At 34.0% G+C, this 15,227-nt stretch overlaps 1 protein-coding gene across 39 annotated transcripts in view; it reads right to left on the bottom strand.

The window, feature by feature from the left end:
• Plekha5 (pleckstrin homology domain containing A5) overlaps positions 1-15,227 on the bottom strand; it is a 238,821-nt gene that overhangs the window by 62,512 nt on the left and 161,082 nt on the right. For all 39 annotated transcript variants that reach the window (XM_048787241.1, XM_048787256.1, XM_048787250.1 and 36 more), the window contains 3 exons: positions 12,726-13,193; positions 5,141-5,606; positions 2,196-2,279 (listed from right to left, as the gene is read on the bottom strand). In XM_048787241.1, the coding sequence (XP_048643198.1) occupies positions 2,196-2,279; positions 5,141-5,606; positions 12,726-13,193 (1,018 nt within the window). The remainder of the gene's footprint in view (positions 1-2,195; positions 2,280-5,140; positions 5,607-12,725; positions 13,194-15,227) is intronic.

Genomic DNA, 15,227 nt, shown 5'->3' with positions numbered 1-15,227 from the left:
ATATATATTTTGGTACTAGGGATTGAACTCAAGGGCACTTAATCACTGAGCCTCATCCCCAGCCCTATTTTTTTTATGTGTGTGTATATATCTATATCTATATATTTTTTTGAGACAGGGTCTCACTGAGTGGTTTAGTGCTTCACTTTTGCTGAGGCTGGCATTGAACTTGAGATCCTCCTGTCTCAGCCTCCTGAACCACTGGGATTATAGGTGTGTGCCGCTGCGTCTGGCCCAAAACAAGTATATTTTTCAAAGATTAAAAAAAAAGTTTCCAAGGGCACATAACCACTTCTTTCATATTAGGGAAAGCACAGAGTCTTTTGCATTCCTGAATGGTTACTAAGAGCAATAGGAGAGTAAATTTCAATGGTAAATGAAATTCCTTAACATGCCATTCTATTTTTCTTTGTTAGAAATGCTGTAAAAGTATGGGCACTGGTGATCTCACAGGCCATTAAGTATTATTTGGTGCTTCTCTTAGCTTTGTTATAATTAAAAACAGCAGGTAGGAGAGAGGCAGTCTCTTCTGAAGTGCTACAATGCACTCCTATCCAGGCCAAAAGTATTTCCAAGATTGATTTGCACTGTTTACATCACAGCATTACATTAGCTCTTTTCTGTTCTGTTAATTTGTGGTTGCTCTATATTTTCTATATAATCCTTTTTTAGAGACAGAAAGTATTTAACTGTTATTTGTAAGTACATTAAATATTACTGCCTTCAGATGGTAAGTGTCAAGAGAAGTAAACTACAACTCCTACTGGATTCTTTAGATAAAACTGGGTACCCCAGAGAGGCAAGACAATAGTTTTTATGGTATTAAGTTGTCAAAAACAATATGAAAAAATAAAAAGTCAACAAATGTTTAGTTTCTGTGAATTGAAGAAACTATGTTAAGTGAAAAAGAATAGCCCAATTTGTTCAAAGCCAGCAACATCTTATAATCTCATGATTCTGAGACAGTTCTTGCCTCATGATCATCAGGCCAAGATCTTGAAATCCTGTCAGGGAGATATGGGTTGGAAGAAGGGATGCATAGATTCTAAAACCCAGAGTGATATTTGACAGGAATACTTAAACAAGAAATTTTGAACCTCTCATTTATTATTTATGAAACTAAAAAGATGAGAACATTTTCAAAATGATAAAATATCCCAATAAGTTTGCTATATAATTAAATTGAGGTCAAATAAAAAGGCATATTTGATTGGGAAAAAAGTAGGAGAGGTGGTCTATATCCACTAGAGGGAGCAAGGCAGGAAAGAAAATATATGCTGTTTATCCTTTATTTTATGATTCATGTCTGTTTCTTCGTCAGATAATCTAATATTTATAAATACCAACATTTAAAAGTTTTTGGGTTTAACCAAAAAATATTTATATTCTTTAATAAATAAACTGCAGGTAGTTTAAAGCCAGGAATGATTTCCTTATATTTAAACATACAAAAGGTAAAATAAGGCAATATGTATAAAAACATACAATGAATTTGTTTTGATTACTGCAGGAAGAGAATAATAAACAACCATTTAGGCACTAAAATCATATCTTCATAGAAATTAAGATGATCTAATAAGACAGTTTCCCTGATAAAAGAATGCTAATTAAATGAACTGAAGTGATTAAAAAAAGTCTTTTCTCTTTGATTTGAAGAACAGTAACGCTGTGGTAATAAAAACCCTTCCAAATCTGACTATAATACTGATAATAAAATGATAATGATAAACACTTGCTTTGACCTAGTATTCTTATAGTCTGTCTTTCTCTGTGTAAATTAGTTATTTTTGGCTCCCAAGTAGTTAACTTACACCAAAATTCATAGGAAAAATTTCTTAGTGGGTCTGTAGTTGACTACAAATGGTTACTTAATGGATCTGTTCCACTAATGTATTACTCCAACTTCTGTTCTGAGGATAAGGAAATTAACAAATCAAAGAAACCCATCTATGGGTTAAAATATCATCTTTTATTTAGGCTGTCAGACATTAAAGGAAAGGAGTCCATTAACATACTGAAATGATTACATAATTCCAAATTCCTCTGATGTGGAACCTCTTCCACAAAAGCAGTAATGGTTTTTCTTTGGGAGATATCTCTGAAAATTTAAAACTTAAAAACTATGTCAGATATGTGCCTGAGTAGCATATAAAATAAATAAAACATAATATGGTAAATAAAGATATCACACTCACCGTTTTGCCTTGGAGGCTCTGGGGACTAACAGACTGTAAAGTTAGGCCAGCTGGCATTGACCTTCTGTCAGGCACATAGACATGCTAGGAAAATAAAGGTACAAATGATTCTGTGGTGAAGCTTTTTTTGATGAATATCACTGATGAAAAACTTTAATTTATATTATGAAATATCAATTAAAAGTTGCTATTAGTGCTTGTGAAGGAAGATACTAACACTTCTTGTTTCACTAAAATACAGATGCTGATGAACAGAGTGCATCTATGTAGTCTGATTCAGCAATTAAACTCTTTGATCTGGGGATCCCTTTATATTTTTAAGAATATATATACAGTTTTGCAAATTCAATGTCTGGCTGGAATCTCATATTTGCTTCTGTATTCATATTTGCAGTCTGTTGTAAAAATATCTTAGTGAAAGCATGTGAAAAAAATCTGCCCTGGATCCATGCAGTTGGAAAAGGGAGAACTTTAATAGTTTTTACTTTAATAATTGTAGATATTCGTCTTTTCCACTATTAAAGCTAAAAAAAAGCGACACTTTACTCAAATTTTTAAAGTTTAGTTGCAGAGTGGTATCTAAATCCATATCAATGAAGTTTTGAAAACCATTGGTCTATTTGCACTTTAACCTTCACCCAAGCATGATTTGGTAATATGAAACAGCAGTCATCTGGAAAATATTGGTTCAGTGAGCTATACAATGTTTCCAACATTGACACATTTCTGAATTACACATTTATTAATATTACCATCAATCTTTAAGCTCTGGAAGATATTAAGCTCAGAGTGGCAGATACACAAAATTCTGATTTTTTCTTAAACACTCAAATATTTTCATCAGGGACAAATACTGTCAGTTGTTTTCTTTGAAATAACAGGCTTACATTTCACTTTAAATGTATCTGTCAAATACCAATCTGAATAATCATACCTGTCTTTTGTTCAAATAAAAATGGTATTCTACAAAAAAGGAGCTAGCTTAGCTTGCAACTCAAATAATGTCATGGTATACAACAGAAATGGTTTATGCATATTCCCATTTCATCACATGTAGCATTAAAATGATATGTAGTGACAGGTTAATTAAGATTCCATAAGATAGTTTCTCACCATTTTATCAACGGGAATCTTAACTTGCTATTTTATTTTTTATTCCAAGTATGTAGCAATGAAGCACACTACCACAACCATCAGTATAGTTTGGGGACACAATCTTGATTCACTGTTTCGCTATTAGTGCAAATGGTAATACAATGAATAATGCCTTACTACTATAAAGATAGTTTTGAGTTTATACACTCCCTGGAAGGGCTGTGGAGATGTTTAGGGACTCTGTCCTTCACGGTTCATGGACTACACTTTTGAGAAATAGTAATGTACTCCAAGGAAGATGAAAAGGATAGTATCAAAGAAAAATTTGGCAATGTTGAACAAATTTATTAGAAGTTGCAACAGTAGATACTCAGTTGTTCTGGGAACTGGACAGATAGTATATTTATTACTGAAACAAGTGATATATTTGGCTAAGAACATGAAACTACTGAAAATCAGGAGAGCATATAATTTAGCCACTTTAAATGCTTACATTAAACTGTATTAAATCAGATTTTTCTTGTATATTGATACTATTTTTATCTATTATGATTTAGTCTTTGGATGTACAAAGTGCCGAAACAATAAAATTTGTTAAATGAGTTTAAAGTGAGGCTTTTAAAGGCAAACTTTAGGCTCCCCCTCACTGTTTTTTTGTGGTGCTAAGGACTGAACAAACCTCAGGGCCTCATGTACACTAGTTAAGCACTCTACCTCTGAACTATATTCCCATCCTTCAAGCTTTCTTCAAAATAAAATTCCTGATTGCTTTAGTAATTTCCAACAAATGTTTATGGAAATAGCAAGTAAATATTTTGTTCAATAATGTAACTGCAGTTATTTGGCCTGTCTCAAGGAAAGAAGATACATTTCTAAATGGTGTAGGGTAAGAAATTTTTTAGGAATTAGAAGTAAAAGGACATTCTTTTTATTTTAGGACTGACTTTAGGGAACTGAATTTATAATGGCTAACTCATTACAACATCTGCTTTGGCATTATTCAAAGATGATTGACACAAAATATTAAATTAACTTCAAATAGGGGCTGTGGTTTTGGCTCGGTGGTAGAGCACTTCCCTAAGCATGTGTGTAAGGCACTGGGTTCGATTCTTAGCACCACAAAAATAAATAAATAAAGGTATTGTGTCCATGTATAACTAAAAATATTAGTTTTCAACTAAAAATATTTAAAAAATTATCAAGTAATCCACTAAACAACTAACTTAAGGTACAAATTAAAAATGATTTATGGGGCTGGGGATATAGTTCAATGGTACAGCACTTGCTTAGTATGTGCAAGGTCCTGGGTTTATTCCCCAGCACCACAAACAAAAACAAACAAACAAACAAAAAAAACCAAACCATGATCTCTACCTGTATTTTAATTTTTCAAGGTGCATATTACTAAATATTGGTAGTCTCTAATGTTCAGTTAGCTATATAAGGAGTTCTCAACATGCCAGTCACCTGGTTAGAAGGTAAATCCTAGTAAAAAACCAGGACAAGCTAGATTCAAAGACTGCAGGTATACCAGAAAAGGACAGGTATTTGGCCTGTCTCAAGGGAAGAAGAATTCCCAAGTGTGTAAAGAGTAAATAAAAATACACGTTGTCTTTAACATAGAGAGCTGATGAGATATGCTATCAGACAGAGAAGAACGCATAATGCTTGAAAGAATTGTTTCTATGGTATTAAGAGATGAAGCATTGCCAACTTAGATTTTATACATAAGAACAGTCTTTCTTTTCTCCCTAATTTCCTGCCTCTCACATTTTAAAGAAGAGCATATTAGAAAGAAAACATAACATCTATTAAATAGTGAGTTAACACAATATTAGAACACATTTTACCTTAGGGTGATGACCCCTGTGTCTACGGTCTATTGTCACATCTCCTCTCTGAATTGGTGAAGATACTTCTGATCTATATGTTCGCTGAGGGGAGTAACCCTGGTAAGCAGCTATTGAACCATGGGAAGGTGATGTGGGAATAGAGTGCATTGTTTGGTCAGAAATATTAACCATGGTTTTAGGACTGCTCAAAGAACTGTGTCGAGGAAGGGTGCTCTGCTTATTATAGAACTGACGCTGTTGCCATTCGTAGAGCTGCCACATAGTGTCATCTCTCATCGACCTCCGTTTCTCTTCTGCTCCAGCTCCTACTGTCTTGTCATGACTGGAAGGGGTCACACTGCAGATACTTTCAGGCCTGGTCTTGCTGTTTCTTGGGAGTGTTCTATAACCCTCAGGGTAGCGGGCCATAATCTGGGCTCTGTGGCTTGGCATATTTCTTGGTAAAGTTTGGTAAGAAATTACTCTAAAATAGAAAAATAATTGAAACATAAAAATGAAGGAGAAAGTTGTTTACAAATTCCAAATTATAGTACATTTCTTTTTTTCTGGTAAGTAAACTATTTAGTATTTTTTTTTAAGACTCAAAATACTGGTCTGAGGATACAGCTTAGTGTTAGTGCACTAACACTGCCTAGCAGATGAAAGGCCCTGGGTTTGATCCACCAGTACCAGGAAACAAACAAACAAAAAAAAAAAGATTGATGAAATTCAATTTTAAATAAATAGCATTTATGTCTATAGCAACTACATAAAAGGACTACTACTTTCACAAAATTTACAGTTTGGCTTTAAAAAAAAGAATATTTACTATACTTCATTTGAGAAATAAGAATGTTCAGAAACTAATCTCAATTGTACCCCTATATTTTATTTATTTTTACATAAATAAACGCCCAGAACCTTATTTCTATACATCTCATCAGAAAAGGTGAATAGGATTTCTGTGTACAAATGTATTGAAATATGCAAGTTTTCAAGTTGTACCTATGAAGCATAAAAATAGGTAATGAATTATTCCATTACAAAGTAGTTGACTATTCTGTTGTAATTTTTCCTTTGGAATGCATGGCTGATTATAGGAGGAAGAACAGAAGTGCATTTGTGGCCTGAAGTAGTAACTCTTTATAACTTCCCTAACTTGAAAATTAGAAATGATTTTAGACTAAAGATCAGAATCTCATTATTTAAAGACAAAGCAAACTACAATCTTAAGAATTCTGCAATGTTTCCAACATAGTAATCAATATTCTACTTCAAGACGATATCAATATTTTGGGAGAGTTTTGCTTTAAAGTACTCTAGAAACTAATGTACATTAAACATAAAATATAATTCCTTTAAAATGCAAATTCTTAGAATCAAATACCTAATTGCACATTACTAATAAACTCAGAATGTCATTGCAGTATTCAAAATGAAACAATAAAATTCCAATTAACCACTCATAAAATTTTGATAATGTTTGTCAAAATTATTTCTGTGCTAACCTCACGGTAGGTCAAATATATGAAATGAATTTTAAAGTTAACTAAAAATTCTACATGAAGTATATTGTTTCCCCAGTATTTTCAGAGACATGTAAGGTTAAAATTCAGATTCTAGGTACAAACAGTCTTTTATAATCACCAACCACAGAAAAAAATCTAAATTAAAAAAAATTAAATTATAGCTGGGTTTGGTGGCACACGCCTGTAACCTCAGAAGCTCGGGAGGCAAAGGGAGGAGGATCACGAGTTCAAAGGCAGCCTCAGCACAAAGTGAGGCACTAAGCAACTCAGTGAGACCCTGCCTCTAAATGAAATATAAAATAGGGCTGGGGATATGGCTCAGTGGTTGAGTGTCCCTGAGTTCAATCCCTCGTATCCCCATTCCCCACCCCAAATTAAATTAAGAATGTCCATATTAGGGGCTAGGGATACGAGGGTGGTATCGAGGGGCTAGGGATAGCTCGGTGGTAGAGCACTTGCCTGGCATGCATGGGGCCCTAGGGTCATCCTCAGCACCACCAAAAAAACCACAAACAAACAACAAAGGTCCATATGCTACCATCTCCATGGGTATACGTTTATATCTTAATGTAAAAATCAATCTACTTTAATGAACTAATAAATATCGTAGTAGGGTTGTTGGGACTCCATGAACCCAGGTTTCTTTATCACTTCTTTAAATGTTTACTTAATAAATGTCTCCTAATTATTATATTTTATATATTATATGAAATATAATATAATAAAATATATGATTATATATATAATTCATATATGATTCATATATCATATATGAAATATATGATATATTATTATATTTTATTTATATTATATGAAAATTATTATATTTTCACCATAGAATATACTTTGGAATTATGCATGCACACCTGCGTGCTTTGCTGCCTCCTACTGGTCATTAAAATGTCACAGATGTTGGTAATTACACAAATCACAAAGGGTAAAAAAAACTAATGTGTAAATTACCTGACCACAATTTTAATAATCTGGAAATCCTTGGCTGATAATCTGAATGCTAAAGTCCTTTTGATACAAAAACTTTATATCAGTAACAATGCATAAGTATTAAAATATTATAGTAAAAAAAATACCATTGTGATCAGGTGTAATAAATTGAGATATGAAGCATGCTAACAATGGGTATAAAATTATGTTACTTTTATACAAAGACAAAGTCTCATGTTAAATAAGTACAACTTTTCTTTGTGGGTTTAGGAACCCACAAAGCAGATAAGATTGAAACATATAGCAACATGGGGGATAAACAGTAATGCAGGAAAAAATGGTTGATCAAAAAATTACCAGAACAAAGTTTTGATTCTTGCTTTTTTGCTAAATACTTAGATAAGTTACACCAATTGCTTTGAGAATGCTAAGACAGTGGGGGAACAGCATAGTAAAGATAAAAAAAATGCAGTCAAGGGAAGTTGATTCCATCCAAGAGACTGCCCTTGTATTAAAGCAGGATTATTTGGTCATTCATCAAATTTAAGAAATACTGTAAAACATGCAAACAAGTCTAACTTAAGCATGTACTATATCATGAAAATGTATTCATAATGAAGGGACATACACTGCCAACCTAAAACATAGGAAAAACTATCTCTAAACCAATGTATAAATTACAGTTCAGAAAGTCTTATTAAACCAAACACCTCTGTCAGTGTTGAAGCATTCATAATGTGTGAGCTGGATTCTGTTGTACACAATGTACATTAAACTTGAACTGTCAAACCATCATATGATCATCAACACGGTTTTTTTTTTTTTCAAGTTAGTGTGGTTAATTAATAATTATTAAGTTTAAAAGGTTTTCTGCCATCTTTGGAATCACTTTTGGGGGACTTTTGGTAGAAAATTAAGTTATTATTAAGTAAAATCATTTTTGTCCCATACACTTTCTTGTATTTGGAGACCTGTTTTTCAAAAACTACATTTCCTTCAGTAATTTCCCCCCAAAGAAATTCAAATTAAGCAAAGTGTGTTTTACTTTTAAGTGAAAGCTTAAGAAATGAATACTGTAAGCTCCTTCATCAGGTTTCTTGGCTTATTCACCAGCAGCTGCCTGTCAGACACTATGAAAACCCTGTCCCTGTGATTATGCCATGCAGAATAATGGCTTAAGGCACCATGCATCTTAACAGTGCCTGCTACTCACAAAGAAACTTTAAAGCTTTGTTCACGGACACAGGGACCTATCATTTGACTAAATATTAAACCTTTTAATCTTTTTATCAGGACTTTAATAATAAAAGAAATCTTTTCATAAGGTTGAAAAAATGAATTATTCCAAGAATTACAATTTTGCTTCTTTCTACCAATAAAAAGTACCATGACACCTTTTAAATGATAAGGTTTATTTAATAATGTAGAAGATATTTTTCAAAGATCCAAAATAGATTCTAGTTATTTCAAAAGAATATCTAATTAACAACATTTATGGAAATTGGCATCACTATGAACCCAAAGATGAGAGAATCCAGAGCCTTAGCTTAAAATAATTTAAGACCACCCTTTACAAGCCACCGATGTGCACTGAAAACAGTCACAGAAAGACTTTATAAACATTAATGATATTTATCAAGGGACTTAAAATTAACATTTATACTTAACAAAAGCAAAAACCTAATTTCCAAATACTTGCTGAATCTTTTTATACCCTTTTAAACTACAGAAATAATTAATTTATTTAAGGGAAAGTGATTGTTCTTTGATGTGAGATTTAACTTGGCTAGAGATTCAGCAAATCTTCTGATTGTAATTTTTATTATTTTCTTGAAAGTGATTATTTTACCAAATAATTCCACATACCTTTCCATTTTCTTCCCCAGAACTATTTCTTGCTTCTTTTCTAATCTTTATTTAACTTATTCATTTTGTCATTTTATCCAACATTTAAGAATTAACTTTTATTTATACATTTATATATTAATCAATTCACTTATTTATAATTTTGACCAATCTGGTAAGTTAAAAATATTCTCTCTTTTGTTTTTAGTGTGCAGTTTGAGCATTGCTCACTCTTTTCTTTTTTTACAAATTGACAAAAATTGCATACATTTCTCATATACAACATGATGCTTTAAAATATGTATACAATGTTAAATTGCTAAATAAAGTAAATTAATATATATATAACCTTATGTTTTTTTTTTGGTAGTGAAAACACTGAAAATCTCTTTCAGCAATTTTCATACATACAAATACATTACTAAAACTATAATCATTATGTTGTATAATCGACGTGCTAAATTATGTTTCTGAAATAGCAGCTATTTTTCACAGTTCTCCCTTGGGAAAATTAGAAAAGAGAATAAAGAGTGTTAAAAAAAAACAAACAAACAGGTCAACTATATATCATATAGAGGATATATTTGCATCATTGTAGGAAATAATAGATGAAGCCAAGTGTACCCAGGCTTTTGAGCTACACTTGTAGAAGAAAAGAGACTTCTGACAATTGTAGAAAACTGGAAGAATATTCTTACACCTCAGAAATTTCACTATTAAAATAATCTTCATTCAATTAACAAAATCCCAAAGCATCATTTAAGTCATTATTTCCTGGTTTTCTACTGCTCAGAGTTAAAGTAACTATGCAGTTAATTTTTATGTTTAGTAGAATAATAAAGTACTTTTAAAAATTAAAATTTACTTTTTGATTTTATTTCTTTAATTTTTTTTTGTGTGTGAGGGTACTGGGATTGAACCCAGGAGTGCTTTACCACTGAGCTATATCCTCAGCCCTTTTTTATTTTGAGACAGAGTCTTGCTAAGGTGCTTAGGACTAACTCTAAAATGCCCTCTTTAAAATGTAAAATTTTGGGCTGGGGATATGGCTCAAGTGGTAGTGCGCTTGCCTGGCATGCGTGCAGCCCAGGTTCGATACTCAGCACCACATATAAACAAAGATGTTGTGTCCGCCGAAAACTAAAAAATAAATATTAAAAATTCTCTCTCTCTCCCCCCCCACCCCCTCAGAGGAGGACGTACAATCAATCAACAAGTACATGAAAAAATGCTCACCATCTCTAGCAGTCAGAGAAATGCAAATCAAAACCACCCTAAGATACCATCTTACTCCAGTAAGATTGGCAGCCATTATGAAGTCAAACAACAACAAGCGCTGGCGAGGATGTGGGGAAAAGGGTACACTTGTACATTGCTGGTGGGACTGCAAATTGGTACAGCCAATTTGGAAAGCAGTATGGAGATTCCTTGGAAAGCTGGGAATGGAGCCACCATTTGACCCAGCTATTCCCCTTCTCGGTCTATTCCCTAAAGACCTAAAAAGAGCATACTACAGGGACACTGCTACATCGATGTTCATAGCAGCACAATTCACAATAGCTAGACTGTGGAACCAACCTAGATGCCCTTCAATAGATGAATGGATAAAAAAAATGTGGCATTTATACACAATGGAGTATTACTCTGCACTAAAAATGACAAAATCATGGAATTTGCAGGGAAATGGATGGCATTAGAGCAGATTATGCTAAGTGAAGCTAGCCAATCCCTAAAAAACAAATGCCAAATGTCTTCCTTGATATAAGGAGAGCAACTAAGAACAGAGCAGGGAGGAAGAGCATGAGAAGAAGATTATCATTAAACAGGGACGAGAGGTGGGAGGGAAAGGGAGAGAGAAAGGAAATTGCATGGAAATGGAAGGAGACCCTCATTGTTATACAAAATTACATATAAGAGGAAGTGAGGGGAAAGGGAGAGAAATGAATTACAGTAGATGGGGTAGAGAGAGAAGATGGGAGGGGAGGGGGGATAGTACAGGATAGGAAAGGCAACAGAATACAACAGACACTAGTATGGCAATATATAAAAACGTGGATGTGTAACCGATGTGATTCTGCAATCTGTATATGGGGTAAAAATGGGAGTTCATAACCCACTTGAATCAAATGTATGAAATATGATATGTCAAGAAGTATGTAATGTTTTGAACAACTAATAATAAAAAAAATAAAATGTAAAATTTTCCCATCAAAAGGTACTTATTTTTCCTCTATTTCCTCTGGCCTGTATCAGTGGTGTTATTGTTCAGGCTCCCCATCTATTATTCCTTTCAGGTTTTTCCTTAAAAATCTTTCTTTTATTTAGTCTCCCCAATGAATTCTTACACTTTTTACTTTTTTTGTATGTGTGTGTGGCACTGGGGATTGAATCAAGGGCCTTGTGAATGTGAGGCAAGCACTCTACAAACTGAGCTATATCCCCAGCCCTTCACACTTACTTTTAATTATTTTGATATACTGATGCCATTTCCAACTATATTCAAGTTCAGTCTGTATCTCTTTGGAGATACAGACTCACAAGAACTACAATTTTTTTTGGGGGTGTGTGTGTGTGTGTGTGTGTACCTCTGAGGTACATCTCTAGAATTTCTTATTTTGAGACAAGGTCTTGCTCAATTGCCTAGGCAGGTCTTGAACTTGTGATCCTCCTGCCCCAGCCTTTCAAGTCACTGGGATTAAGGTGTATGCCACCATACCTGACTAGAGGAAAAAAATTAACACTTAGTCATGTGCCTTCTGATTTATTAAAGAAAGTCCAGGAATGAGTCTTGAGAATTAGAAAATAATAAAACTTAATTATCTCCATGATATTTGTCTCAAGATCTCCTTACATTGCACTAGGATAAGGAAGGAAAGTCAGATTAGCATTAGGATGTAGAAGCTCATAAGGAAGGAGAGTCATATTAGGGAAGTGGGGAAGTTAGAGACAAATCTCTATTAACTAGCCATAGTTCAGAATTCCAGGAGGAGGAGATAGTGGCAGAGGGACAAGGTGAGAATAGGGCTTAGTCTCTCCATCATCCAAAACTTGACCTTTACCTACAAGTTATAAGTCTTTCCTTGTGCTGGACCCGGAAGGATAACCCCTTGCTACCAGCAAAACAAAATGACGGCACAATGAAGAACAGAAAAAAAAATATTTACGTCTGATCACTATGAGCAAAAGACCAAACTATAATATCTAATACTTTCAAGTAGTAGCTCAGAAACCAGTCTCCACCAACAAAACATCAAAGAAACCTGAATTCTGAGTAACAAGACACTTACCCTCTGGTTTCTTCTTCATGTCCCCTCCCTTTCTGGATTTTAATCCATTGTTCCAACTGTTGCATTGAATTTGTTCTTTGTATGACTCGATCAGCTTCTGTGTGCAAAGGCCCTGTATTTGGGTAATTTCCTCCTCTAAGATCTGCTAGGCTGACATTGACTATTTTGTTCTCTGAACTATTCACATTGACTTGTCTGTAGTGTGCAGTCTGGGCTAGGCATGATGACCCACTATCATATTCAGATGGCAAAGAATTCAACTTTACACTATTAATTTTTGTCAAAGGTCTATCTTGACCATCCTTCTGAAATCCGTATTTTTCAGCTTCTAATGCCCTTTTTTCTTCAATTTTGCCTATTTCCTTGTTTTTTTGGTTGTTTTGGGCCTCTGGTTTAATTAGCACTCTATGGTTGGGAATGTTATTGGTTTCTTTAGTTGGTATACTTTCGGATGTAATCTTGTCCACTCTGAAATTAGAGAAAAAAAAAATCATAGTAAATCAGATGAAATAAGGCAGGTGTTATACTTGGGATTCAATCTAGGAAAAATCTGACATCACAAAAACAAGCAAATATACCCAAAAAGAGTCACAGAGGACAAGTCTGCTGAAATCCTTAAAGCTGTGGTATTAACATTCAAGCACATCACCAAAATATATAAACAGAGAGGGGAAGAAGAAATCATAAGTAAAAAGCACTAGAGGATAAAAAGTGGTGTGTGCCCCCACCATTAGAAATCTGGAAATAAAGCAAATGAGATTTCTTTTAACAGTTAAAACAACAAAATTGTAGTCAGTCACTTGAAATAAACATGGCTCCCAGCCATGATGGTTAGCTTTCCCATGAGACAAACATGAGTGCTAGTAGGAATAGCTGCAATAGGAAATCACAGCCTGATGCTATCACAGATCTAAACTGTAAGACTAGCTCTTTGTGTGCAAGAATATGTAAGCATGGTTTTAGAGCTTGTGGAGACAGACTACATTGTTTTCAGTGACCAATTCTACCAGTGACTAGCTGTCTTTGGACAAGGTACAGAAACTTGCCTCAAATTTGTCTTTGGAAATGGGTTTAATTGCAGTACCAAGATTAGAGGGCTGTTATGAGAACCAAATGAATTAATCAGTGGCAGGCACATCCCTTAGGACCAGAAGTGTTCTTATCGAACAATTCTGGATTAGAATCTGATATTTTCTGTCTATTTGCCCAACCAAGGAAAGTGGTAATTCACAGCATGTGTCTGGGCCACTTGAGAGGTCACTACCAACCATTCCAGTTGCTATCTCTAGGCCTTTTTGATGAGAATCAGTTTTTCTGAGCCTATCATATCCATGCTCTGACAAGATCAAGTTGAGTACCTGAATTTGTATCAAGCTGCCAATATCATGCCATTCAGGGAGGACTCTCAGGAACTGGCTAACTTTCATGTTTCTTTTCATGGGTACTCTACCACTAAGCTAATCCCCAAATTCCTTTTACATTTTGTTTTGAGAAAGGGTCTTACTATGTTGCCCAGGCTGGCCTTGAATTTGGAATTTTTCTGCCTCAGCCTCTCAAGATGCTGGGATTGCAACATAAGTCATTCTGCCTGGCCTTCCACATTTCAATACATATAATAATATTCCTAATTGAGCCTACATGTTTTTTGCTACCAAGTTTTGTGATGTGTGGAAAATATAATATACCCACATACATATGTCTACATTCCAACTATAAAGATATATAGATATAGATATCTACAGACAGTTTGGGAAACAGTGGTTAAGGACAAAATGAAAAGAAATGCAGTAAGTTTTCTTGGAGTAAGTTATAGCCTACCTTCATATTTAAGTTAGATATAAACCACAGCTTCCAGATTGGAATAAATAACAGAAATAGGAAAAGTTTACTAAGATATACTAGGGACCTTCTTTCCCTTGCAGGGTAATATTATTAGAAAAACTTGCACACAAAGCAAATTTATCCTTGCTGAATTTTGGGCAGTGGGGAATTAGCACTGAATATTAAATATCTTATTTTTTTTTTAATATTGGGGATTGAAGACAGGGGTGCTTTACCACTGAGCTATATATATTCTCAGCTCTTTATATTTTTAAATGTTAAGACAAGTTCTCAATAAGTTTCTCAGAGCCCTGTTAAGTTGCTGAGACTGGCCTAAAACCTGTAAACCTCTTGCCTCAACCTCCTGAGTTCCTGGGATTACAGGCATGTAATACTATGTGGCTATCTTTAAAAAAATTCAAATCTCTTCATTTCTAGTCTATCTATCTAAAGTTATTCCTCTAAATTAGGACCATGTGCTTTTCCTAAAGATTTTTCATTGAGGATATTAGGTAAAAGACACAAAGATGACTTCTTTGTAAATGAAAAAGTGACTCAGAAAACTATGCTAAGATCACATAAATAATGCAAAACTCACTATCTAATGCAAAACTCATGATCTAATTTAAAAGAATAACATTTAAGCTATTACAGAAAATATAGCAAAAGTTAGTACAGCCA

The sequence above is a fragment of the Marmota marmota genome, unplaced genomic scaffold, assembly GCF_001458135.2.
Source record: "Marmota marmota marmota unplaced genomic scaffold, marMar, whole genome shotgun sequence".
Taxonomy (NCBI): domain Eukaryota; kingdom Metazoa; phylum Chordata; class Mammalia; order Rodentia; family Sciuridae; genus Marmota; species Marmota marmota.
This window is presented reverse-complemented; position numbering and strand designations above follow the sequence as displayed.